Source organism: Colletes latitarsis, chromosome 1 (assembly GCF_051014445.1).
Source record: "Colletes latitarsis isolate SP2378_abdomen chromosome 1, iyColLati1, whole genome shotgun sequence".
Lineage (NCBI taxonomy): Eukaryota > Metazoa > Arthropoda > Insecta > Hymenoptera > Colletidae > Colletes > Colletes latitarsis.
The window spans coordinates 42,036,956-42,063,220 of NC_135134.1; the positions used below are offsets into that span (position 1 = coordinate 42,036,956).

The 26,265-nt window shown below is 33.7% G+C and overlaps 1 protein-coding gene across 2 annotated transcripts in view; it reads right to left on the bottom strand.

The window, feature by feature from the left end:
- Positions 1–26,265, bottom strand: part of 5-ht7 (5-hydroxytryptamine receptor 7) — a 253,367-nt gene that overhangs the window by 118,669 nt on the left and 108,433 nt on the right. For both annotated transcript variants that reach the window (XM_076783333.1, XM_076783322.1), the window contains exons 5-6: positions 26,001–26,244; positions 16,238–16,450 (exon numbers count right to left, since the gene is read on the bottom strand). In XM_076783333.1, coding sequence (XP_076639448.1) covers positions 16,238–16,450; positions 26,001–26,244 — 457 coding nt within the window. The remainder of the gene's footprint in view (positions 1–16,237; positions 16,451–26,000; positions 26,245–26,265) is intronic.

Genomic DNA, 26,265 nt, shown 5'->3' on the forward strand with positions numbered 1-26,265 from the left:
GTCTGTAGGAACACTGAGAAACAGGCATTTAATCCAAAACCTTGAAACTGTATGCTTTTCCAAATAATTAAAATTCAAAATTTGAAGGGAAGGACACGAACTGTCTGACTTGGATTTTAGTGTGCTTTTGCAGAATGATCCCTTTTGGTACATGTAAAATATTGGATGTAGATACTCAACAATTTTTAAGATATAAGTAATCCCATTTCACAGGATGCCTAGTAAAATGTAATATTAACTCAGCTCATACATTTTTGAATTCTTCATAAGTGCCATGCAATCTAAGCGAAGACAATTCTCCTAATTGCTACATCAATAAACTCTTACTTGGTACATATTCTCTTCCAATACAAAAATACACGAAAACTTACGAACTGAATTAATACTAAATTTTATTATCCTGTGAATAGTCGATACAGAATGTATAATTGCCCCACATTAATTATTTATGTCTTGAAAAGTGTTGTGAGTCTTTACCTAAATTTTACATACATTAAAAGGGATCATTCTAGTATATAAAATCCAAGTCAGACAGTTCGTGTCCTTTCCTTGTTAGTGGTACAATACGATGATCATCCACAACGTAAAGAAACATGTGTCGACCACATTAACTTGTGTCCGTTGAATGGCGTGCCATCCATTCGATGTAATAGCGAATACAATAAAAATGTTGAATTTTAATTATTTGGAAATGCATACAGTTTCAAAGGGGGGACTTCTAGTGTGAACCTTTAAGAAAATCGATTTTTTTTGCGCAAAAGCATATTAAAATCCGAGGACAGTTCGAGTCATTCTCTTGCAAGTGATAAGCAATAGAAAAATGATAGATACATAACGCGTGGATATTTGACTACGATATAAGTGGGAATATGACGTTGTGTGGTTCCGTTTCGACATTATAGCGTCCAGGTTCCCCCACAGTCCGAACAGGCCGTAACACCGGAATAAACGTATCGTTTTGCGAGATCGCGCGTCTGCCGGATGCTGGACAGGACGCGGCGCGAACCGTTTGGTTCGCCGATAGCGGGAAAACGCCAGAACCAAGTTCGTCGAGGAACATATTTTCCCGCGGATGATATACGAAGATGGATGCCCGGACACGAAAGTTATAACGAGAAAGAACGCCGTCTGATATATGACGGAAGTTCCGCGACGCGAATGGGTTAGCGACGCTCCTCCTTTTTCGGAATTGTACAAGATAGTTTCGCACTCGCTACTTTGTGAACGCCCTTGGGTTTAGATAATGACAAGGATTTTAAGCGGATTTTCCCAGGATATTAACGCCACACGATGCTAACGTTTATGACACGCGAAGTATACATACAGGCGACAGTGAAGGGTATATACAGCTAATCGTGTGGGCGTCGCTCGAGAAGCGTATTTAACTGACCTAAACACATACTACAATTTGGGGGAGAATATGGAGTGAACTATCGCTTAAAAATCTTCGTTATTATATGGAAATCATTTTAGAATAGTAGCTGTTTTACCTGTGTAACGATAGAGAAATTTTTCTTTTTAAAATTGTTTTTAGAGGAGATGTTGAGATTATTGATATTTTTTTAATGGGTCTGTGGGGTGACTTGCTGTTGTAGGAAGAAATAAGCGAGATAGAAGGAGGATATCTTAGACACTGTGATATTGAATAGTCGGTCGAGCACTTGTGAGATAGACAAGAGCGTAGCCCTCTACTGTCGAGCTCGGGAACTATCGCCACAGAACTATTTCATTTATATACGTATCAACACTGCCTTATATTCTAAACAAATAAAGGAATTTGGGTCGATAAATGATTATTTTTAAGAATACTTTAACCTTAGTTTTCCAACACTCTATTTAAATGATTAGACTTAGCGATTCTTCTATATATATCCGTATCTATTATCAATTGTACCATGCTTTCAAGCTTAAAATATCTTTTAAAATAATCACTTTTCAACCTACCTATTTTTTTGTAAAGAATACAAAACCGTATCAAATTGTGTGCATATATTCTAATGTATTATACCAAATGATGACACACAGATATGATGTTTTGGGAGTGTGTTGAATCCACACACATTATTATACTTTTTGTGATTTTTCCACCAAAACGACGAAACGCTGGCAGCAGCAGGGTGTTTCGTTTAAACAGACAAGCGGTACAAAGTTGTTGAAGTAATTTTCTGACTTACGGAGATTTTACTTGAATCTCTTCTCTCGTTGTATCTGTATTACACGAAAGTTGCAACCGTTTCCACGAATACATATATATGCAGAAGTACTCCCGTGTGTAAATTCGTAATTACAATTTCGAGAATGTTGCGGAAAGGAGGGGTAAAGAAAATTCGAGAAGAAAAATTCCAGGCATGGATAAAATCGGTTCGGATAAGATTCGTTCGAAACACACTCTGGAAACTTTTGTCTTCGAAGCCTTTCATTACTACTTTGACGGATTCAATTTTAGGAATGTAATACGAGAAATAAATTCAACCTTCGAGTTTCTTCGTTTCAAGGAAAACGTTCTTGAGGAGGATGAAAATAGGAATTGTCTGTTCGATAGAGAAATTGAGTTCTTTAAAGCACAAGAAACTGCAAAGCTTTATAATTTTCTTACCGTTTTTTGCTCAATTTCGAGATAAAATATTCTTAAATAACGAATGTACAAAAGTTATTCTTTCCTTGGATGGTAGTTTAACATTTACTTGAGCATTTCATATAAAACAGAGTGTACGTACATTCTTAATAAATTATTAAATTGCTATGCAATGTATCAGTAATATTAGAAATGCAACTACAATTTTCTTATGGATATACGATGCAGTAAAAATGCAATTAAAATTTTATAAATTGCTAATCGATCGACGCGATTGGAAAATACGGAACAATTTTAATTGTAAAATAATTAGTAATTTAATTTAAATAGTAGGCAGGTCCGCTATCGCAGTAGCGTGTAAAATGTTTACAGTTTAGCCGTTTAAATAGTTGGAATTGTATCGAAACGTGAAAATTGATTGCTACGAATGAAACGGATTGATGAAATTGTTTTCAGATTTCTGGAATTTTCCATTTGTATCGATCACTATCTGTCCGTGTTCGGTACGTGCGAGCATAGAAGCTGGAACATTTTCCGGGTCGCTGTTATCAGGAGTAAGAGAGATTTTTACGATGATATCAGAAGATGGATATGTTGGAACAAACGTAATAACAACGCGAGACGGCGGGGAAAATAGAACCAGCCAAGAGAAGTAATTCGCGAGTATTGTATTACGCTTTGAGCTCCGACATTGTGCCAGCAGAGTCTTTCCAAACGTAACCAAGTGGCATTTTTAATTTTGCCAGGACGTTCGAATTTCCATGGAGGATCAACCACAGAGTTTTTATTGATTCTCAGTATCCAATAATTAGTAGAAATCAAGCGAGATTACTATCAACCGAACGCGAATATAAATTTGCAATGTTTTATATAAAATCAAGAGTATCAATTTGTTGATTGAGGCTTCATTACAAATTTAGTAACGTTTAAAGTTCCGCCCGTATTGAATTTTTTTCTAGAAAGTGGGTAGGATTTCGGGGGTAGGTCTATTCACCGAAAATGCTTGTAATTGATCTCTGTAACTAAATATAATTTTTTTAGTACGATTTGAAATTTTTTAATTTCATTTAAAAATTTCAGTATCTACTCGAATTTTTTTCTTGAAAGTGGGTAGGATTTCGAGGGTATGTCTAATGATCAAAATTGATTGTAATTGACCCTCGTAAACGAAAATAATTTTTCCAGAACGATTTGAAATTTCTTTTTTTCGCCGAAAAATTTCAGGGAAACATGTCAATGTATGGTTAGACATTACATTTACGGTAAGGAATTTTTTTCTCGAAAGTGCGTAGGATTTCGGTGGTATGCTTATTTACCAAAAATGCTTGTATTTGACCTCTGTAACTAAATATAATTTTTTTAGTATGATTTGAAATTTTTTAATTTCGTCTAAAAATTTCAGTACCTACTTGAATTTTTTTCTCGAAAGTGGATAGGATTTCAGGGGTATGTTTATTCACCAAAAATGATTGTAATTGTGCTCCGCAACCAAAAATAATTTTTTCAGAACGATTTGAAATTTTTTAATTTAATTTTTTAATAATTATTTTGGCCCCTAGAATCTCCCATTAAAATTTTTCCCAGAGGTGGTCGAACACCCTGTATAAATGCAAAGATCGAAACCCTAAGTAAAAATACGAACAAAAATTATACTACATCCGTTTAAAATAAAATTTTCAGGTTTCGTTCTGACATTTTGTGTCGAAATTGAAGAATTTTCGTTCGATGAAAATATTCTTTATTCATCGTCGCTTCGATGTTCCCAGCGTCTTTTTATAATAAAAAATTCATGGAAACATCGCTTCCTCTGTGGCGTAGAATTCTTTTTCGAATTTCGAACGCAATTGGAAAATCCAATTTCTTCGGTCGACAAACCACGCGATTCATATGTAGCAATTAAATTGAAAAATTTCAAATTTCGAAGAACGATTTCGTAGAATCGTAAGATTATTTTGGACGATCTTCGGATTTTTATATTATTTGCTCTAAAACCAACAATTCGTCTAGTAATGTATGAGATATTCGAGGTTTTTGCCCCTGAAGAAGCTAGTTGGGATGTTTCAAACTGTTATAGTATCGATTCTATATCTATAATAGTTATAACATTTTCTCCTTATAACAGTTTCAATTTAGAATCGATATTATAACTGTTTTCAACCCCTGTTTTCCTCAAAGGTTACAATCTTTACAATCCTGAAGTATCAACTAGTATCAACTGCCTCATCAACGTGATCTAATGGAGGATTACTTTCGAATAATTACATTGACATATATTAAACAATAATTAGTTTAAACTTGCGGAGGGCCCCAACGCGGCTCCAATAATTCACTTAAAGGATAAAAACCACCCTGAGAAGGACGACCCCCAAAGTGGTAGCTTCGAAATAGAAATAGAAAAGAAACTAAAATTGGACACTTTTTGTCACGTTGCATAGGACTGAGAATTCACATTACAGTTTGCCAGATAGAAACAGTTGGGCGTGTGGAATACAATTATTAGCACAGTTCTACGATTCGATAGAATTTGTGGGTGGTGCAAAGATTATGGGTAGTGATGATAACGGAAGATTTATGCTTGGGAGTGTCTGCTGAATGTTTAGAATAGACTTGAAGTGGATCCATTGTTTGGAACTTCTTGGGTAGTCGTCTTGAAGTTCAGCGCGTGTGGTAAACCCACCATCCGGCAATTGTCTTCCAAAGGTCTGTAAACCTTGTCTCATGGTGCACGTCAACGGTGTTCAAAGCTTCTGACAAGAGACCCTCGTAAATATACGTTCGGTTAATAACGACGTATAGTTGAACTTTGACTGTGCACCATGAGTACATACACCGCCACATTTGTTTGTAAAGAAAAAAGGGGAAATATTACACATATTTCTGTCTTTGGTGAAATTAATTTTGTTTTGGACGCGCTAAGGTAATTTAATTCCTAGAAAAATCCCAGAAGGAAACTTGTAATTATACGTCAGTACTTTAAATGGAAAACTAATTGTACGAACATGAGCCTTTTGGGATTTATTTACTATCTCATAATAAATTAGAGAATATTTAACCATCTCTCATTGGAGATATTTTTTCGTAAAACGTTTTAGTTTATTCGACGAGTTGTTTCTTCTCTATGTGTGCAAGTGATCGAAGCAAACGTCTTAATCAATTCAAATAAGAATGATCGAAAACGTGTAAAACTATCGATTAAATAGCTAACTACAAACAGTTCTACGAGGAACATCTGTATGTGACTTGCAATCGAAACTCTTTCGATAAGTATCTGTGGCACATGAAATATGTTCGAGGTTTTCGTGGTACATTACGGAGAAAAATTTGCTTCGCAATGGTACGGTATAGAGAAAAATTCGCCGTATAACGCGACGTTATAAACCGTATTTTTCTTTGTATTACGACACGACAGCGCCATGTATCACGCAGACGAAATATACAGGGCGATTTTGATAACTTGGCCGGTTTATAGCTTTGTTCTGAGAGAAAACGAAAGAATCGTGGAAGAAAATTTTATACAATTTCATGTTCTCCATACACAAATTTTCTTCCCCAGATGCATTGGTACACTTTTGCTTTTTCCAAAGTTGTTTTTTTCTCTGTCTGATTTCGTTTGACATAAATCGATTCCTTGATTCATTCTGCGTTTAAGAGGTATACACTCAGGTGAACGAAAACTCAATACTTTGAAAAATATTCTAAACATATTTTTAAACGTTTCTGATATTTTTCATCATACTGTTTAATTATTCAGTACCAAAATTTTGAACAGTTCGTCTCAGTTTTCTTTCTTCAATTATTTACACGATTAAAATAGTGCTAAGGTACTTAATTTTTTAGAAACTTCACAAAGTTGTTATTGTCACATATAATATTTTCATTACTAATTCTGCTATATATTTTTTTATTTTATATATTCTTCGTACATTTTGTACAATAAAATAAAATGTGAAATGAAGCATTAAGAAAACATAATAATATATAGAAGTTAAAGTACACAAATAAATTGTTACTAACTATATATATATTATTACTAACTTAATCTCCAAAACAGTAAAATAACAAGAAGAATATAAAAAATAATTATTTGCCAGTGCATCGTAGAAAAATATATTTATTTCAAAGGATCTCATTGAACGTTATAATTTACTTTTTGTTACTTATATTCATGAAACTATTAAGATAATTCTCAGTTTTTGAAGTGGTCCAATGCGTTTTTTTTATATAGTGTTTATAACGAATGGAAATACGAGTTTAATGATATGTTGCTATGTCACCTTGATGTCCTCAACTCTCAAACTGACAAGTGTGACGACATTATCTATTATACGATAATGCGATTAATGGCATCTGTCCACAATGTATAGTAAATTATGCTATCGGATTTGTCAGTGTGTCAATGTTCTGATAGTTGAATCAGATTCTGCTGAATCGATATATTTGTCTCTTCATCGTCAATAAAATTACGTTGAGAAACAAAATAATTATGCACTGTCATTTTAACCTTATTGTATCGGTTCATCAAACGCATTTACGGTAAAAATAAAATCTTCCCCTCTTTAAATATATATTCTTTCAGAAATGTTGCAGAATTTAAAATTTCTGTATATTGTTAGAAGTAGAAAAAATTTTAGATATTTTATAATTGCCAAAAATGCTTCTTTTTTAAATGTATGGATCAAAGACTGTACTATTATATTTACGATAAAATGTTTTTGTATTTCAAATGACAATTTTAATCGAACTGCTATGAAACGATCGATATCTTTATCTATTCTTTTTGTGCTGTTCATTTAACAACTTCAGTTACCAAATAAACTAAAAAATGCAGTAACATAAGAAAAGAAACCTACTGTTAATGTTGTATGTATAATTGTAAAACCAACTACGAATTGTTGACTATTTAGTATTCATAGTAATTGTACGCCATAAACGATAGACGTGAGTTCTATTCGTTGCCTTTTAATTCTAAAATACACGTATGCCAAGTGCAATAAAGAATTAAAAAAACTGATTCGAATCAGCTACCGTAAATAAATATAATAAATTGCGTGACGCGAAACGGAAAGAATATCTTGTTAATAAGTATATCGCGGGGAAGTGACTGCAACTCTGCAATTTCCGTTCTCGTACTCGTCCCTCGAGTTTTTAATTATCAAACGTAGCAATCGTACCGCCATAAATCTGTCCAAGATATTACACGCTTCTCAAATGCGAACGCGAGGAAGAAAGCCCGATAAGTCCCCAGCTCTGGCCAGCAGCCAATAATTCGTGTAAACGTTTGCTTTCGAAAATGTCGAAGAATCGGCGGAGCGAAATTCATAGTTTCAGTAGATATCAGAAGCATCTAACAGGCAAACGCTCGGATGAAAGATGCATGAGGCTTTTCTCACGCATCTGTCGAGATATGTTGGCGGATATCCAAGTGGCTTTATTCGGCCAGAAGTTTGATGTATGGAAATATATTACCGTGTAGTAAGCTCGATATATCCCGAAGATTTTGCGGCATGTTTACGGGGCGTCCTCAAAAGGACGACTGAACGCGTGTTTCTAAGCTCCAGGGGATTAGATCGCAATGGAAGTCGAAAAAAAACCTCAAAGTTTGGGAATTTTGTGTGAAAAGGGTATATAATACGCTGGAATGGTATTTCGTTCGAATATACAGTGATGATTCTTAAACTGAACACGTGATTCGTAAGTTGAACGTTTCTATTTATCCCAATTGTATATAAAACAGTTTTTTCTCAGTTATTCTTATTCAATCTCTAGTGGAGTCGAATTTCAAACATGCTAACCCCGGAGGGATGTTCATTTTAAGAATCATTACTGTATTAAGAATTTTTAACTTTAGACAGATAAAAAATGAACTGATTAATAGTTTCTGATTAATAATTGCTCCCATTAAACAGGCAGATTTATCACTTTTGAGCCAGATACTTGTCTTCATATTGCGATTTTATTATAATTTTTGTCTTCAAATTTAAATGGAAATTCGCTCGTGGATTCACGGACAATGTATTTTTACTTAGTAAGTGTTGAGTTAAGTTATGCTCTTAAGTAGGTTAAGAAACATGGTTTCGAGAAATTACAGGACATCATCTATAAAACTAATATTATAATAAACATTACTATAAAGTATTATTTTATAAAGTTATTTTTCAAGAAATTTCTTTTATTATTTCATACTTGAATTAATCTTGCTTGTAGTCAAATCAATAGATAATAGAAACAAATAAAGAATATGATTCGAACTCGAAGAAATTATTATTTTTCAACCAAAAAATGCTATGAAGTTATTTTTTGTAAAATATATTTTAGAATCCTAATGTATATTTAGGCTAGTCTTGCTTGTAATCAAATGACTAGATAATAAAAACAAATAAAAAATATGGTTCGAACTCGAAGAAATTAATATTTTTCAATTAAAAGTTCTTCGTAACTAAAAGTAAGTAGAAGAAGAACTGTGCAAGCCAGACAGTAGTAAGACTGGAAAATACAAGAAGAGAAATCTTCGACTCATTCGACTCGTTTCAATCGAGTTACGAGAACCCTTTTCAATCGTTGAAAAATAGCAATTTTGTACAATGACAAAGAATTTAAACGCTTCATCGATTTCATCGAGCGATCTACGAATTTTAACTTCTCGATAGTCGTTCTTCTTTCTCTTTCCGGATCCTACTTCCTCCTCGACCGATATCTACGCTTTACTTTTATCGTTCTGCACGCATTAAGACCGTCAAGATTACGACTTGATTCCTCAAGTGCAACACAACGCTGCTCCATTTCGCATCTCTGAAGCTCGAAGAGCTTTCAGTATTCCTCGAAACAGTTTATTTCTAAATCTGGCGACGGAGTTCTTACGAGGAACAGCGTTATGTCGCATCGGGAAAACAGATGGACGAACTTGTACAAGAGATTCCAATTGCATTACGCGTCTTCAATATGTGATTTCCGGATGCGTTACGCGTCTCCAATTTGTAAATTCTAAGACATCGCCGGCGACTGGAATAAAATCCAAGTAATATCGGCGTTAAAGCGAATTTCTTTACTGTATTTAAACGATATTCGAGACTGGAGGAATTGGTACTAGATTTCAAAATAGAAAATCTACTAACAAACATAAATTCAACGTCACACTAGGTTAAGACAAAAGAGAATCGATGAGAAAAATATTATTTGTTAGATAAACAGAGAAAGATAAATGCTATTTAATAAATAGTTTCGAACAAATTATTTAATAAATACTATTTAACATTTTTTTAGACGTAGCTGTAAATAATGTGCACATACATTTTACTACAGTTTTATTGGTGCTACAGAGGAACTTTAACGAAAAGTATCGTCCTCTTAAAAAATGCATAAAATTCAACACTTGGAATTAGCTTATGAAAATCTGAAATTTTTAATCGAATTATTAAGTTATTTTAAATGGAATAAAGTATGTTCTTTTCCTATCCGCGTACGAGTTGTTTTTAAGTCCTTCGTTTTTCATTTCGAACTTATACGATAAGGCACTAAAGGATAAAAAAATCTCACAATAAAAAGCTAGAGTCGAATAGAAGAGTTTTTAAAATTCGAAAGAAATTGGCACATATTTTAGGAAGTAATGTAGAAAAAACTGGATTTCTCCTGCATTGAGTATTTCCGCGCGACCCGATGAAAAGGGTCCTTCGAGTAATTAAAAAAAAAGTCGAATTGTTTTCGACGCGAGAGCTTCCAGGCGTGACGGGGGCGAGAATTTTTTTTTTTTTAAAGTCGCTCTGCCTGTGAAAATGGGCGGCACTATCACCAGCTGCTCCGACATCTCTTTGTGACTTTTCTGAATTCTTCCTAACTGCGGCAAAAGTGAATTTACGGCGTGTTCCATTGGCGCACGAAGAAGCCAAAAATAACGAGGGCGAGCGCCGAGTGCTTTGTCAAACTCTCTGGTACCTTAAATTATTTGCTAATTTCGAACCGTAATAATAAATGTTTTCGAAATATTCCATGAATCTACGAACACTTTAAACCGAAACTCTTTATTTCTCTGAGCACTGAATTCCTTTTGCCTGAATTTTAAGACACGTTGTTGTTCTTACTTTTCATTAAAAAAATAACAAATTTGTTTCCAATCTCGAATCTATAGATTTATTTCCCTACATACTTTCAATTTTTAATGTGAGAAATTTATTTCGATCGACAGTGACAAAGATACAAGTTTCACGTACTGTAAAAATTTGACCTGTACAACTTCTAAAGATAGTTTAATGTCTGGGTTAGCGTCTGTACGTATAGTTTGAAACGCGAGTACATAAATTACGTTAATTGACTTGATGGTTGGTAGCACGTGTAGGTTCAAGATTAAGGATAAAATCTTGTTTTACTTATGTGCTACTTTATACAAAATTTTATCTAAGTTATCTTGAAACTATAGGATAATTTTAAATTTAAATCACGCCGAGCCGCGTGTTTCCTAGTGAAAATCTGTTTCGTGTTTGCATAAAGCGCAGAGGGTTTATTTACAGAATAAATTCGTAAAAATTTAAACGACCATACTGCAAGACACGTGAGATATGCAAGAATTGGTGACATGTACAATAATCTTTTACTATTACATAAACTTCTTCAACTAGATACAACGTATACAAAAATTGTACTTTAAAATGTACATACATATATTTCTTTTTTATGCGCGCTCTATTTTTCAGGTTAGCGTTCGAATTATAATTTACAGCAACAAATTTCACCACGAGACTTGGCTACATTAGATTAAGAAATATTCCGTTTAAAATGTCCTACAGATTTCGCTCCAGATCCACGACTATTTCTCTCAATATTCGTGCTTTAAGAAACATTTTTCTTCCCGATCCTCTCTATTTGATCCTCTTTTTATTCGAAGGGCGATTCTACTGGTAATTTTTCAAGACATCGGAGACATGGAAACCTCACGTCGAGCAGCAACAATACAGATTCCATTTCCAACAAGAAAACCGTATTTTAGTTTTGATCCTCCCAATTGTGCGTGCGGAATCGAATCATAGATAACGTTTCGAAGGGAATATCGAACACGGAATACAGTTCCAAAAAATATATATTTACGTTACGATTGAAAATAAACTTCACAATGCAGGAGGTGTAAAATTGGCAATATTAGTGGAGTCAATATTTCTAAACTTACAGAAATTTTATTACAACTTTTTAAAAGTAGAGAACTCTGTAAGTCTAAAAAATTAAAAAACTTGTGTTAGAGTAATAAATTACGTGTACTTAATATCGTATTTTTTGTAAACCCTTCTAACAAGTAAATTATCCTATTTTTATAATTGATAAAATCGAACCTAAACACGTTGATGTGAAACAGAAATATTTGAAAATTTACATCCAATGGCGTCGTAAAAAGAGTAAAAAGATGTCATTAATTTTGTTAACGTTGTTAATGAAACGTGTTCCAAAAGGTAACCTGTGCAACGAACTCTTACAATTAGCGGAGATAACGTGAAAAAATATGCCACTCACGTGTTGGCATTTTGATAAAGTCGTTTATTAGAAAATTTCGCGCTGCGCATGTTCACGCGTTAATGCCTCAAGGTGATACAGGATATAATTTCATACTTGCCTGTAGCGTAATTTCGTTACTCTAACTACTTCAACAATGTTACAGGTATGTATACATATACAGGGTGGTCCACTAGAAACAGGAAACCTTCGTATGCTCGTGACTTTGAAGAATAATTTAACTAATATACAGGCTGAACTATCAAACTTTGCCGCATTAAATAGTACTTGAATTAAATATTGTATGTAAAATGGTTTATCAAAATGAACCTCTTCTTTGTAATGGAATACCCAACATTTTATTCCATTGATATAGTATCGTATCCTAAGTAAAGAAATTTTTCGATTTTGTGTACGATAATTAAGATAATAAACCATCTACGAAGACACTGTTGCCACTATATTATGTTCCCTTTAAAGCTATAAAACCTTAGTTGGTAATGATTCTTGTTAATGTTTATAATATTGAAGACTAATGTGCTATTTCTATGGAATTACCCTGTAGCGCGGGAAATATGCAGAGAACTTATTCTTGTGTCGACTAAAATTCTAACGATCTCGCCCAAGATTCTACGCATACTATGCACGACTATGCAAGACGCGTACCGGTCTATTTCAGAATCGATACTTTGGAATGTTGCGTGATAGATAAGGATTAAATTAAAGTCGTCGCACGTAGTATCGAAAAACGATAAAATTAAATTGGGAAGACATGTTACTATAAACCTGTCTGTAAAAAAAACGTTATATTATCGAAACAAGCCTCAGTTCTTACGGAAGGAAGACAAATGTAGCAATATTATTCAGTTTTATATATTTTTATACGTTTATACTACTATTACCTTATCCTCAACATTAATTCATCAGCTACTCTGTATCAATTCAAACTCAATACTATAGATTTTATCATGGTATTTCTATGATTTTTTAACAAAAAAAAAAAAAAATCAGTAATACAAACAAATATGTACAAATGTAGCAACATCATTCAGTTTATATATACAGGGTGTTTGGTCATCCCTGAGAAAAATTTTAATGGGAGATTCTAGAGACCAAAATAAGACAAAAATCAAGAATATCAATCTTGACTGAGGCTTCGTTAAAAAGTTATTAACATTTAAAGTAAAAAATTTCAAATCATTCTGTAAAAATTATTTTCAGTTCCGGGGATCAATTACAATAATTTTTTATGAGTAGACATACCCTCGAAATACTAACCAGTTTCGAGAAAAAAATTCAATGAGTGGATAAATTCTTCGATGAAAAAAAAAATTTCAAATCGTTCTAACAAAATTATTTTTAGTTGCAGGGGTCAATTACAATCATTTTTGGTGAATAGACATACCCTCGAAATCCTAACCATTTTCGATAAAAAAATTACTTACCGAAAATATAATTTCTGGCCAGAAATGTCTGCTCGAATTTTCATGCGAATCTTTAAAACGTCATAACTTCTGAACGGATTGGACGATTTTAATGTTTAAAAAAGCAAACTACGCGTATTTTGGTCGAGAATATGTAGAAATTGTAACAATATTCGAAAAGTTGGTCCTTGACCCCGCAAAATGAGAAAAACCCCATAAAAATGGTCTAATTTTCAAACAGCCATAACTTCTACAATTGTGAATATATTCCAATGAAACTTTTTTCTGAAGTAGAGCTCATGGGTACCTACAAAAAAGTATTAGACAACTTTTCTATAGCGCGTCAAACAAAATTATTGAACATCAAAAACGAATTTTTAAGAAAAATCGACAGGGGGTAGGTGCCTAAATTTTTCGGCGAAAATGAAAAGTTTCAAATCATTCTGGAAAAATTATTTTTGGTTGCAGGGGTCAATTACAAGCATTTTTGGTCAACAGACATACCTCCGAAATCCTAATCATTTTCGAGGAAAAAATTCAATACTGAAAATATAATGTCTGATCATAACGATCTGGTTACCCTGAAAAAAAAATTTCAAATCGTTCTGAAAAAATTAGTTTTAGTTGCAGAGGTTAATTACAATCATTTTTGGTGAATAGACATACCCCCGAAATCTTGCGCATTTTCGAGAAAAAAATTCAGTATGAGCGGAACTGTAAATGTTAATAACTTTTTAACGAAGCCTCCATCAACAAATTGGTATTCTTGATTTTTGTCATATTTTGGCCTCTAGAATCTCCCCTTAAAATTTTTCCCAGGGGTGGCCGAACACCCTGTATATTTATAACACACTTAATGATACTGATGAATTAACTACTGTTAATTAACAGCTCTGTATCAATTCAAACCCAATATTATATATTTTACCATGGCATTGCCATGTTTTCCTAATAAGAAAAATCAGTAATATAAAAAAATATGCACGGGTGCTAAATAAAGAAGTAGATACCACGTTCCATCATAAAATCGGGTTTAAAAAATTAGTAAATGCGCCTAATGCATTTTTCTTGTTAACATATTTGTGTGTAAAATTCCAACGTATAAGAAAATTGCTTGTATCCTTTCCAGGGGAAAGAAAGATCAGTCTTGGGTTAAAGAGAATGTGGTATCATTGGCGATTAGAATGTGGGCAATGTCAAAGGAACGTCACCGAAGTGAAAATTTTCGATTCTGAAACTTGGCACACAAGTATCGAAAAATATTAAACTTGTAATTTTTTCAGTGTCTTATGTTCATGCTCCGAGGATCAAAGCTATCCACCAAATTGTGAATGAAAAATAACGCTGATGGAGATAGTAAACTAAATAAACTACTATACTGTGGCGTAAAAGTATAAACTCATGAATTTTGTAGTTTCAGGACTTATAATAATACTGAGAATCGAATATAACTGTATGAAAAATCGTACGAAATAATTTATTTCAAAACGTAATTTAGTTTAAGTAAATGCTTGAAAAGATAGAAGGTATGCCTTGTTGTTGAATAAAATTTAATAACTTCAATTGCTATAAAATTTGGACATCGACTTAACCGACAATTATTTTCTTCCTCATTTTTTATTAACTCTCCAACTTACGCGTATCGTTTATGTACTGTGACTTTATTGCCTTTTGTTAAAACTGTTACATTTTTATGAAAATGGAATTTAAAAAAGAATCTATCTATAATAGCAGTTATGGTAAATATTAGATCGCTTTAAATGGACAGAAGAAAACAGGGATTCGTGCTTCGAGTATTAAAAGTTGATAAAATAAGATTCATTTTTCTATGATTCTTTTTTTGAAGTTGATTAGAATAAAAAATTGAAAGACGACGCGAAATATCGAGCGATACCAGTGATTTAATTACATAATTTAATTATTTTTTAAAGTCTAAGATAGACTTCACAGAGTTTAATTACTTTCCACCAATCTAGTACCGGTTTTTAAAACGTTTTCATCGCGTTATTCCGACGTTTTGCCACGATAATTCGAACGTTAACAGCATTAGGAGCACCGAGGTTTAGTTGGTTCCGTGCTTTAGAAAGAAAAATCTTTGGGGAAATCTCGTAAACGCACGTAATAGACAATTTAAAACTGTAACAGGCCTGGAAGTGGCAATACACTTGGGTCTCCTTTCACACGGTGAATACGCTCAGTGTAAAAATACATTTAAAAATAGATTTTGATGATATTCTCTGCGAACTAATTACTTATAATAACGAAAACGTATTAAAAACAATCGTATGCAAAGAGACCTAGACTTGCAAGATCTCGTCGTTAACACATCAAATCATTCATTAAATAATTAAAACAATAACGTCCAAAATTACACTTCTTTCCAATTTCTTCAGAATATTTTCTTAAACTAAATTATTTCTCGTCGAGACAAATTATTTCGTACATTCGTTTACAACAATTATTCTCGCCAAGTCGTAAAACTGCAAAATAGAGGCTGCTGTTATATTTTTGCACCGATGATCGTCGTTTTGAAACTATACAACGCGATGTATCTTTACTAATTTGAGAAAAGAAAATCTATTTCTTCGAATCACAATAAGTGGAGTGATCAGCGCGTAAACATGGCGAGCGTTGGGGCTTCCGGTTTGTCATCGTTAAGAGCGAGTTGGACGAGGGTAAATGATTCGTTGATCGACACCGATAGCAAACAAAACGAGCGAAGCCTGCGCGAGGCGTTCTATCTTGTAGAATCTGTTAATCTACTCACCGTCGTCGAGGCGCTGGAACTTCTGTGCTGCTTCACAGGCGGACTTCCCTGGGCGGTTTGTATGTCGGAGCTTAATTGACGGTTCGAGGCGACCGGTTGATGAAGCTGCGCCGTGGGCTCTATGTCTAGGTAGCAATGAGTCTCTAAATGGCTCTGTGCTCTCCTCTCCTCCAGGACTATCTTGCGGGCAGCGCAGAATATCTTGTAGTAGACCTGGAACAAAGTAACAGTTCGAGTTCAGCAGAGGTTTCTACGAAAAAGTGATCTAAATATTTTCATTACGTTTTCTGGGGCCTTTGCGTCGCGTTCAGAGATTTGAATTTCATTGGAGACTCCAGGGGAACGAATTTAATTTGAATCACTTGAGAAATTTTTAATCACACGTGCAAATGGCGGGTTGAGAGTCATAGTGGTGTTTCATTTTAGCTATTTCGCATAAATAATGTTTTGATTTCAGATGGATATTAATGTTACAGAAACACATCTAAAAGTGTTAAAAAATATCTGTGTATGTGAAAATAATTGAAGAGTGTTTAAATTCTGGAGTGAAGGGAAATATATCAGTTAGTGAAAATGTAATAATGGATAATAATTTTTAACGTACAATGTAATATGTATAATGTGTATAAAATCCGGGCTCAAACGGCAGGCGTCAACGCGCGGTAAACAGACCAGACTGATGCTAAACTGCTGTGTAACAGAGGTTATAAGAATCGTGACCGACTCTTGTGGCGTACTGATAGGAACTAAAACACAATCACGATCGTGATTTGCTGTCCGCGAGCCTGGCTCGTGATGTTTACGTTTGGCCCGACCTTCTGTTCGCGAGTCTGGTTCGTGATATTTATGTTTGGGCCAAAATCTTTGTCACAAGTCAGACTCGTAAGATGGACTTTCACCATTATGGTTCGAAATGCTTTGCTAACTTTGTTTAGTGACAAATAAAAGTTTCGCCATTTCTTGGCAAAGTATAAACTTACAAGTAAATCGATTTTAAATAGAAGACACCTTGAAGGTTTCAAATCCAATATAAACTCGAATTTGAAGAATTTAGATTTATACCACTACGGCTTCAACTCGCCAAATATTTAGTAATTCGTCAATTTGATGGGTTTTAGATTTCATAAAACCGTATTTTAATCTAACGCATGGAAATCATAACAAATATAAAAATAAAATTGACAAATAATTATAAATTAAGAATATGTAAAAGGCTCAACCAAAGCAATTGTTTCTTGCCTCGATCTAGTGCTACTATCTTTTAATAATATTTTCTATTATTTAACGACTTTATTCATCAAATTTATATAGAAGAAGTGTACCAAGTAGAATGAAAGGGAATAAGACTGTTTTACAACCTAGCTCGAACTTTTTTAGCACGGATCGTTAAATGAAAACAGTAATTCAATCTTCTCGAGGGAAATGAAGAAAAAATGTGAATATAAAATGTGTCAAACAATTTTAATATTATATCTTAAGTATAGTAAATATCTAGTCCCATTTAAAAAGATGTCGACGATTTTGAAATATTGAAAAATATGACTTGACAAGATTGGTTTCATAAATTTTTTCTGTCGCCAAAAGTAGGCTTTTCAGGTGAGCTGTTTTAAGCGCCATATCGAGGATAAATTGCTTCAACGCGATTTTCTTTTAAACCAAGATTGACGGCTGTGATACCCATTAAATTTCCCGCCAAATTGATATTGAGTGACTGAGTCCAATTATTATTTTAGTACCATTTTTTCATGACTTTCTTAACAGACTAATTATTCTATACATACGTATACATAACTATTTCCTGCATTATATTTTATTGTGCTCACTAAACAGCAATTTTATTCTTCATTTTCGAAATATTATGTCACGAAATAGGTACTTGCATATTTGGTTTGTCGAACGATGATTATCGAGTCCACGAATTATTAGCTGTGTAAATACAAACAAGATATTTGATCAGTAATATTCATTAACGAATTGTTGAAATTGTATCAATTCTAGGCCAATTCAACATTCACAAGCTTCTCATCGTAATTTTTAAATAAAATGTAGCGTATCACCGTCGCGTTAAAAAATTAATCCAAGTCTCATAGCACATCGTACATCTTGCACTAATGTGGTCTAATCCTGTCGTAAAAAATGTAATCGCAGAAAATGTGGTTCTATCTCGGCCCAAAACGTCTACATTAAATTTTCTTATACCCAAGTAATAAATCAATAAAATAAATTTATGGATGCCCAGTAATGTTCATTATAGAGATTAAAAACATTGTCTCTGTCGAACGATGTCTCGTCGGTCTATAAAACATAAAATGCAAGTTCTTGATCGCCGAAACGTCTATAAAGTAACCAACGTGAAAATCCCATTCGCGGAGCCGTAATCGCGTTCTACAGATGCTTGTGCCCGAGTTATACGATACGGATACATTTCATTAGCATGTAATGTACGGCGAATGGTACCTGCTATTACTGTAATTGTAGCGTCGAAACAATACTCGCGAAGTAAGTCTAGGATCGTTATAAATATTTTCCAGGCCGTTTTCTTCGAGGTTATGTTGCCCGTAATGCGTCTTTAATTTTCGACTCGTTCTACAAATTGTACACGGTACGTTTTCGTTACGATTTTATTCTAAAAGAAATTTAATCGCAAAACGTATCGCGTTTTAAGAATCTAATGAAAGAATATAGAAAATGTGTATTCAATTTAAGAAAGAGTACTCTACAATCCCCCAAAAAATCTCATTGAATCGTGTTATGTCATCTAAAAAGAATCTCGATCGGTACAATAATAATCCAAAACAACAGAATAATCCTTTCTCGAGATAATATTCTTTGAACTTTTACGTACAATTGCGGAGAGAATTAAGTGGACAGGTGAAGAAAATAAGTAATATAACTATTGTGCACTTAACCTCTTAGGCACGGCTGAATTTTGGGCGGGATAATACTATTCTTCACGCGAGTACATTTGAATGACACTGACATTGGCGTATCAAAACAAAGACTGTATACTCTGTACATTGTTAACACTGTTATAAAATGTTGTGAAGGCAAAAATTGTGTGAAACAAAGTATGAAAACTATCACTTAACTCAAACAGTGAACGACTGAGCCATCAGAGTGAGCTTCTAGATTGAGGCACCAGAGTGGCGCCACTAGATTGAGCCATTACAGTGGCGCGTCGTTCAAAAAGATGACATCCGCGAAAACCATCAAAATGGCGTTTCGTGTCTAAAAGGTTAAGTTTTATGTATTATATATCTTCATGATACCTAGATTATTTAACGTATAATTGAAATTAATATTTACATTTGTGTTGAAACGAGCTATATTTAACGAAAATGTTGATTAATTGCCAAGAGGCAGAAATAAGTGGAGAGGTAATAAAATATATAAAAATGTAATATCAATATTTAATATGACCACCCTTTGCTGCAATATTTGCTTTTAAACATCGAGGAATGCTATTTAGCAGATTTTCAATGTGGTTTTTATCAATATTTTCAAATGTCAATCGTAAATATTTTAGGCAATTGTTCTTGTTCCACCGTTTTTAATAAGTATAAATTTTCCAGACCGTTTTCTTCGATATTATGTTGCCCGTAATGCGTCTCTAATTTTCGACTGACTTTACAAATTGTACACGGTACGTTTTCGTTTCGATTTTATTCTAAAAGAAATTTAATCGCGAAACGTTTCGCGTTTTAAGGATCTAACGAAAGAATATGGAAGATGCGTATTCACGTTTAGAAATCTTTCGTGCAGAGTATAATAAATTTATAATAAATTTAACGAATTTATGGGAGCATTCGTTGTACGAATTTCTGGCCACGCGACGTCGCAATCATTAACAGTCCGCAATTTTTGTCGACCCTCGACGTTACGTTCCCGATTAATTGGACGTTTCGCGCGCGGCAAACAGACCCGTGAAAATAATTGGCGGGAACGTGGCATAACTCGGTCTGAAAATAAACGATCCCAGACACCTTGCTGTGGTCGCGTGAACGTCAACGTGAATTGGCATAATAACAGTTAAATAATTGCCACGCCGTGGAATCCTCGTCGCGCGGAGACCGCGTGTCCCTTTTATCGCTAGGTGCTGCTTTAATTAATGTAGTAAAATGCATCGCGACGCTTGTAACGGGCTAACGACAAATTGGTTCCGAGCTCTGTCGAAGGTTTATCGAAAATGTAGTTCGCATAATGCGAACTTGTTCCTTTGAACGATTGCAAATTGCGTTGCAACCCGACACAGAGCCTCATTAGCGACGGGGATTTGTAAACAAATGTTTTAGAAAATTGCTTCAATTTGATATATTTGTTAACGAGACACGGTGCAACCTCCGTTATCTAAGACTTAGGATGTTTATGTATTTATTTTAATTCTCAAAAAACTACAGATTGCATTTAATATTCAAAAATATAAGAAATAGTAATCAATTTTTTTCTCGTAAATGGTTAAGATTTCGAGGTTATGTCTATTAACAAAACATGATTGAAATTGACCCCTACAATCGAAAATAATTTTTCCAGAACGATTTGAAATTTTTTAATTTAAAGTTTTAATAACTTTTTAACGAAGCTTCAATCGAGAAATTGATATTCTTGATTTTCGTCCTATTTTGGCCTCTAGAATCTCCCATTAAAATTTTTCCAAGGGGTGGTCGAACACCCTGTATAAGAGTTTTATTTATTCAGCTGTCTTGATTTAAAACCTTTTCCAAATCTAACACGATAATAATTTTATAAAAGAGTGAACAGAAATAGATTTAAATAAATATTTCGCCCGTCTCTAGTGTAAAATAATGCTACTGCAGTCCATTAACGTTTTACAAAATTCAGGAGATCGAATATTCGAGGGTTGTATTAAATATTTTCGCAGAGACTAAATAACGTTTTATCTTCAAATGAATTCTACCAAAGCGAGTCGTACGCAGAACGAATTTTCTGTTTTAATCGCGCTAAATAAATTACCAGTTAGCATCTCGTCGATTTAATATAGCCGTTCTATTGCGTTCTTTATGTAACAAAGAAGACCAATTAATGCAGCCCCAGTGCCTACGCGTTAATTAAACCAAAACTCCATCGGAGAAATGAATAATTTTTACGTAATTATAAAATCGAACCGATCATGCGTAAAGCGGGTAATCGACGCGCAATATCGTCGATAACGGTTTTAATTAATTCAACGGGAGATCGTTGTAACGCTCGACAAAGGGAAAACGAATTTATCGCGAAAAAATGCTACGCGATCCATGCATTTATTTTCTTTAATAACTATTAATGTTTACAGCGCGATAAGTAGCTGTTTTATAGTTAAACAGGTCAGAAGTCAAGCGCTGCAGAGTACTCCGTTTCTTATAATACAGTCAGCAACTTTCGATTTGAAGACCGTATAAATATTTTAATCGAATTTAAGTTTGACAATTTATTAAAATGTGAATAGTCATTGGAACGTGGGAAGTGCATTTCTTAAAATAAAAGTTAATGGAAGCTTTTAGGAGTCTACAAATTCGTTTGTTAATTTATGCAAAATGTTCGAGATCCGTTGAAAGTTTCGAAACTCATCGAAACTTTACGATCGTCGAAAACTTTCACGATCTTTACACATTCATGGCGGTTTTTAATCCGTGTCGAGACACCTATCGTTAACCTGAGTTTTTTTTTGTAAGAAGATATCGCGAAGAAAGGAATCAATTTGTTAGATAATATAATCCATCTGGGATTCCATCATTGGACTTTATAGAAGTGGAAAGTAAATAAAAATTCCATGGAACTGCGACGTATATTGTTTAACGATTCCATTTGTCTCATTCTTGTTCGATCGTAACGGATTAAGTGGTATCGATTTCAGCGGCATTAAGTAGAAACGCTATAAAATAGTATAATAGCGATTTTGTAATCTTGTATACACCGTTTTATAGTTTAATATCGCTCGCTACCGATCGAACGCCGTGAGAAGAGAACTCTTTCTCGGCTTAACTGGATAAAGCTCAGTTTTAAACTCCTGCAAATGTTTATAACAGAAGGATATAGGTCCTTTCTCGATTCCAACTACTTACGATAAAACTTAATAGCAAAAATCTATACGGTGCAATCACAAAAGCGTGGAATTTATTACAGTAAGTTTAGTAAAAAGAGTATAAAAGAGTATCTGTTAAGCTCTGACAGAGATGTAAAGAGTATTTTCAAATGCACATCAATATTCGACGTCGTTTTATACTAATATCGGTTTTACGTAAATTGAAGTTTCGTATAAAAATTACACGTCGATAACTAAACGATTTCTAAAATATTTTACTCACATTTCTCTCTAGTGGGCTTATTCCAAGATCGAAACCGTTAAGAAGCTTTAATTTTATATAAATCGTTATTTACAAGAGTTTATTGTACCAATGAAACATTCGTTATAAAAATTAGTAGCAATGCCTGAAAGAATAAAATATTTTCGTACAAAGAACCTATTCGATTTTTAGTTAGTGAACGTTAGATTTTATAATCATTTCTTCCGCTGATCCATAAATGATTTATTCGGTAACGCGATACCCTTGATCAACGTATTAATGAGGTTTCATTAAATCAAGATAACTAACTTCGTTGTCGGTTGCCATATCGTATTATTAAATTCCGATAGTCACCTAATAAGTTCACGGTGTCAGCATCTCCATTAACTCGATGAAGTTTAACAGTTCGAGACGCTGTTATAAAACAAGCGCGTTTTCGAGTTTAAGACGTAATGGCTTTCTACTAAAATGCGTGAAAATTGAACGATGCACAAGAACCTCGTAAGACGTAAGTAATTTTGGAATTATGATAGGATAAAGTTAGTTTGCATAAATTTCTCCACTGTTCTCGACGATATCTTGGCGCTATAGAAATGTCTCGCAAGATAATGCATTAATTCATCCAAGATATCGAGCTTAACGTTGAAATTAGGGTCAGGAAGACTTTTGGATTTAAAGTTGGATTTCTGTGCTTCCTCTTGGAGCCACTTTAGACTTCAAATTAGGGAAGCGTTGAAATTCGCGACAGACTTCAATTTTCGTCAAGAGTTTACTTTGGTGCATTTAAAAGACACAGCATCTAATTTATTTTTAACCCTTCGACTGTGGTTGATTTTGACGCAAGCACAAGTCGTGTGCCGAAAAGTTTTTCACGCCTTGAGCAACGTATGCATTCACCTATTCGATCATTTTTTCAATGCTTCTTTGAACAAAAATAGTGAAAATTTACAAAACACTTAAAATTTCGAGTATCGATTTTCTTGACCTTTTTTCGTGGTCAGCGAGCTGAAAAAGCAACAAGGAATATTGTTTTTTTCTTTCATTTTTATTCACATCATAATCACAATCATACTAATCAAGAATCCTTTTGATTTTTCTCAGATAAAAGCAAGACGATTGAGATCATGTCAGCCAGTAGAACACTTTCTTTTTGAAAGAACTTTGTTCAATGACGTACAATTCAGTCAGTTTTGATTATTTCCACTTGAAAAAAATTGCGAACATTCGTAAAACATAAACAAATATGTATGCAAAATTTGAAAACTAAGAAACATATACTTTTACTGTAAAAAAAATCTCTAAATAGATTAAAGAAATGAAACTAGACTAGAATATCTCCTTTTAATTGAAACTGTAAAAATTTCAATTTGAGAATAACAATTTAAGAAAGAGTATTCTACAATCGTCCTAAGGGTCTCGCTCGGTACAATAATAATCCAAAACAACAGAATAATTCTTTCTCGAGATAACATTCTCTGAACTTTTACATACAGTTGCAGACAGAATTAAGTGAACAGATAAAAGAAATAAGTATAAATTAAATTTAACCAAAGTAATATACCTATTATGCACTTAAATTTTATATATTATATATCTTTATGACACATAGATTATTTAACGTATAATTGAAATTAATATTTACATTTTTGTTGAAATGAGGTATATTTAACGAAAATGTTGATTAATTGCCAAGGAACAAAAATAAGTGAATAGGTAATAAAATATATAAAAATGTAAATTGTATCTACTATGTATTTATTATGACCACTCTTTGTTGCAATATTTGATTGTAAACACTTTTTTGCTAGAATGCAGTAACTTAATTTATTTCAGGAGTTTGTTATAATCGAATTACGAATTTAATTTGAAAATTCTTTTCTTACTGACATTCTGCTGTTTCCTTACAAACAGTTTCATGCAAAGCTTACACATCAACCAAATAGTTCGTTTGAGACTTTTGCGTGAGTGAGAAAAGGGTACTTCGCGCTTATTTATATTTCTCATGTTGTAATATGTCTACTTATTTTTGTCCTTCGAATTTTACAAAATATTTCTTCTTCGCTACCTTTGTAATTTCGCTGTATGGTTTATTAGACCCGAATAAATTATATTTTATATTATTATCGGACCACAGTAGATATTAATTTCAATAATAATGTACCATAAAGACATACAGGGTGTTCGGCCAACCCTGGGAAAAATTTTAATAGCGGATTCTAGAGGCTAAAATAAGACGAAAATCAAGAATACCAATTTGTTGATGAAGGTTTCGTTAAAAAGTTATTAACATTTACAGTTCCGCTCATACTGAATTTTTTTCTCGAAAATGCGCAAGATTTTGGGGGTATGTCTATTCACCAAAAATTATTGTAATTGACCCCCGCAACCGAAAATAATTTTTTTAGATCGATTTAAAAAATTTTTTTCCCGTCGAGAAATTTTACATATTCTCGATTTTTTTTCTCGAAAGTGGGTAGGATTTCTGGGGTATGTATAATGACTAAAAATGATTATAATTGACCCCCGCAACCGAAAATAATTTTTTCAGAATTAATTAAAAATTTTTTTTTTCGCCGAAAAATTTAGTCACCTACCCCTGTCGATTTTTCTTAAAAACTCCTTTTTCATTTTTAGTAATTTTCTTTGACGTCCTACAGAAAAGTTGTCTAATACTTTTTTGTAGGTACCCATGATCTCTACTTCAGAAAAAAGTTTCATTGAAATACATTCACTATTGTTGGAGTTATGGCTGTTTGAAAATTGGACCATTTTTATGGGGTTTTTTTCATTTTGCTGGGTCAAGGACCAACTTTGCGAATATTTTTGCGATTTGTACATATTCTCCATCAAAATACGCGTAGTTTGCTTTTTTAAACATTAAAATCGTCCAATCCGTTCAGAAGTTATGACGTTTTGAAGATTCGCATGAAAATTCGGGCAGACATTTCTGGCCAGAAATTATATTTTCGGTAAGGAATTTTTTTCTCGAAAATACGTAGGATTTCGGGGGTATGTATAATGACCAAAAATGATTGTAATTACCCACTGTAATTAAATATAATTTTTTTAGCTAAAATTTCAGTAGCTACTCGAATTTTTTTATCGAAAATGGTTAGGATTTCAGGGTTACCTGTATTCACCAAAAATGATTGTAATTCAGCCCCGCAATCAAAAATAATTTTTCCAGAACGAATTGAAATTTTTTAATTTAATTGCTAATAACTTTTTAACGATGCTTCCATCAACAAAGTGGTATTTTTGATTTCTGTCTTATTTTGGCCTCTAGAATCCCTCATTAAAATTTTTCCCAGGGGTGGCCGAACACCCTGTATAATATATCAAAGTTAGGTGCGTAATAGTTATACTACTTCGGTTAAATTTCATTTATACTTGTTTCCTTTATCTGTTCACATAATTTTGTTCACAGCTGCGTCTGTCGGATCGATGGATCGGTTGCACAGCGAATTCAGCAAAAAGCCTACCTGTATCATGACGAAGAGGGGTATGTAGAAGCTGCCCAGGGTGGCATAAATCTGATAGTAGAAATTTTGGCAGACCATGCACTGCGTCGGACCGGTCTCGGAGTGAATGTATTGGTTTCCCATTGCCAGCAATGGTGGCAGGCTAATGAAGCCTGCTCCTAACCAAACCAGGGCGATGTAGAAGGCCATCCGTCGCGGCGTCCTCTTCACCCCGTACTTCAGTGGTTTCGTTATGGCGCAGAATCTGCGACACAACGCTGCATTT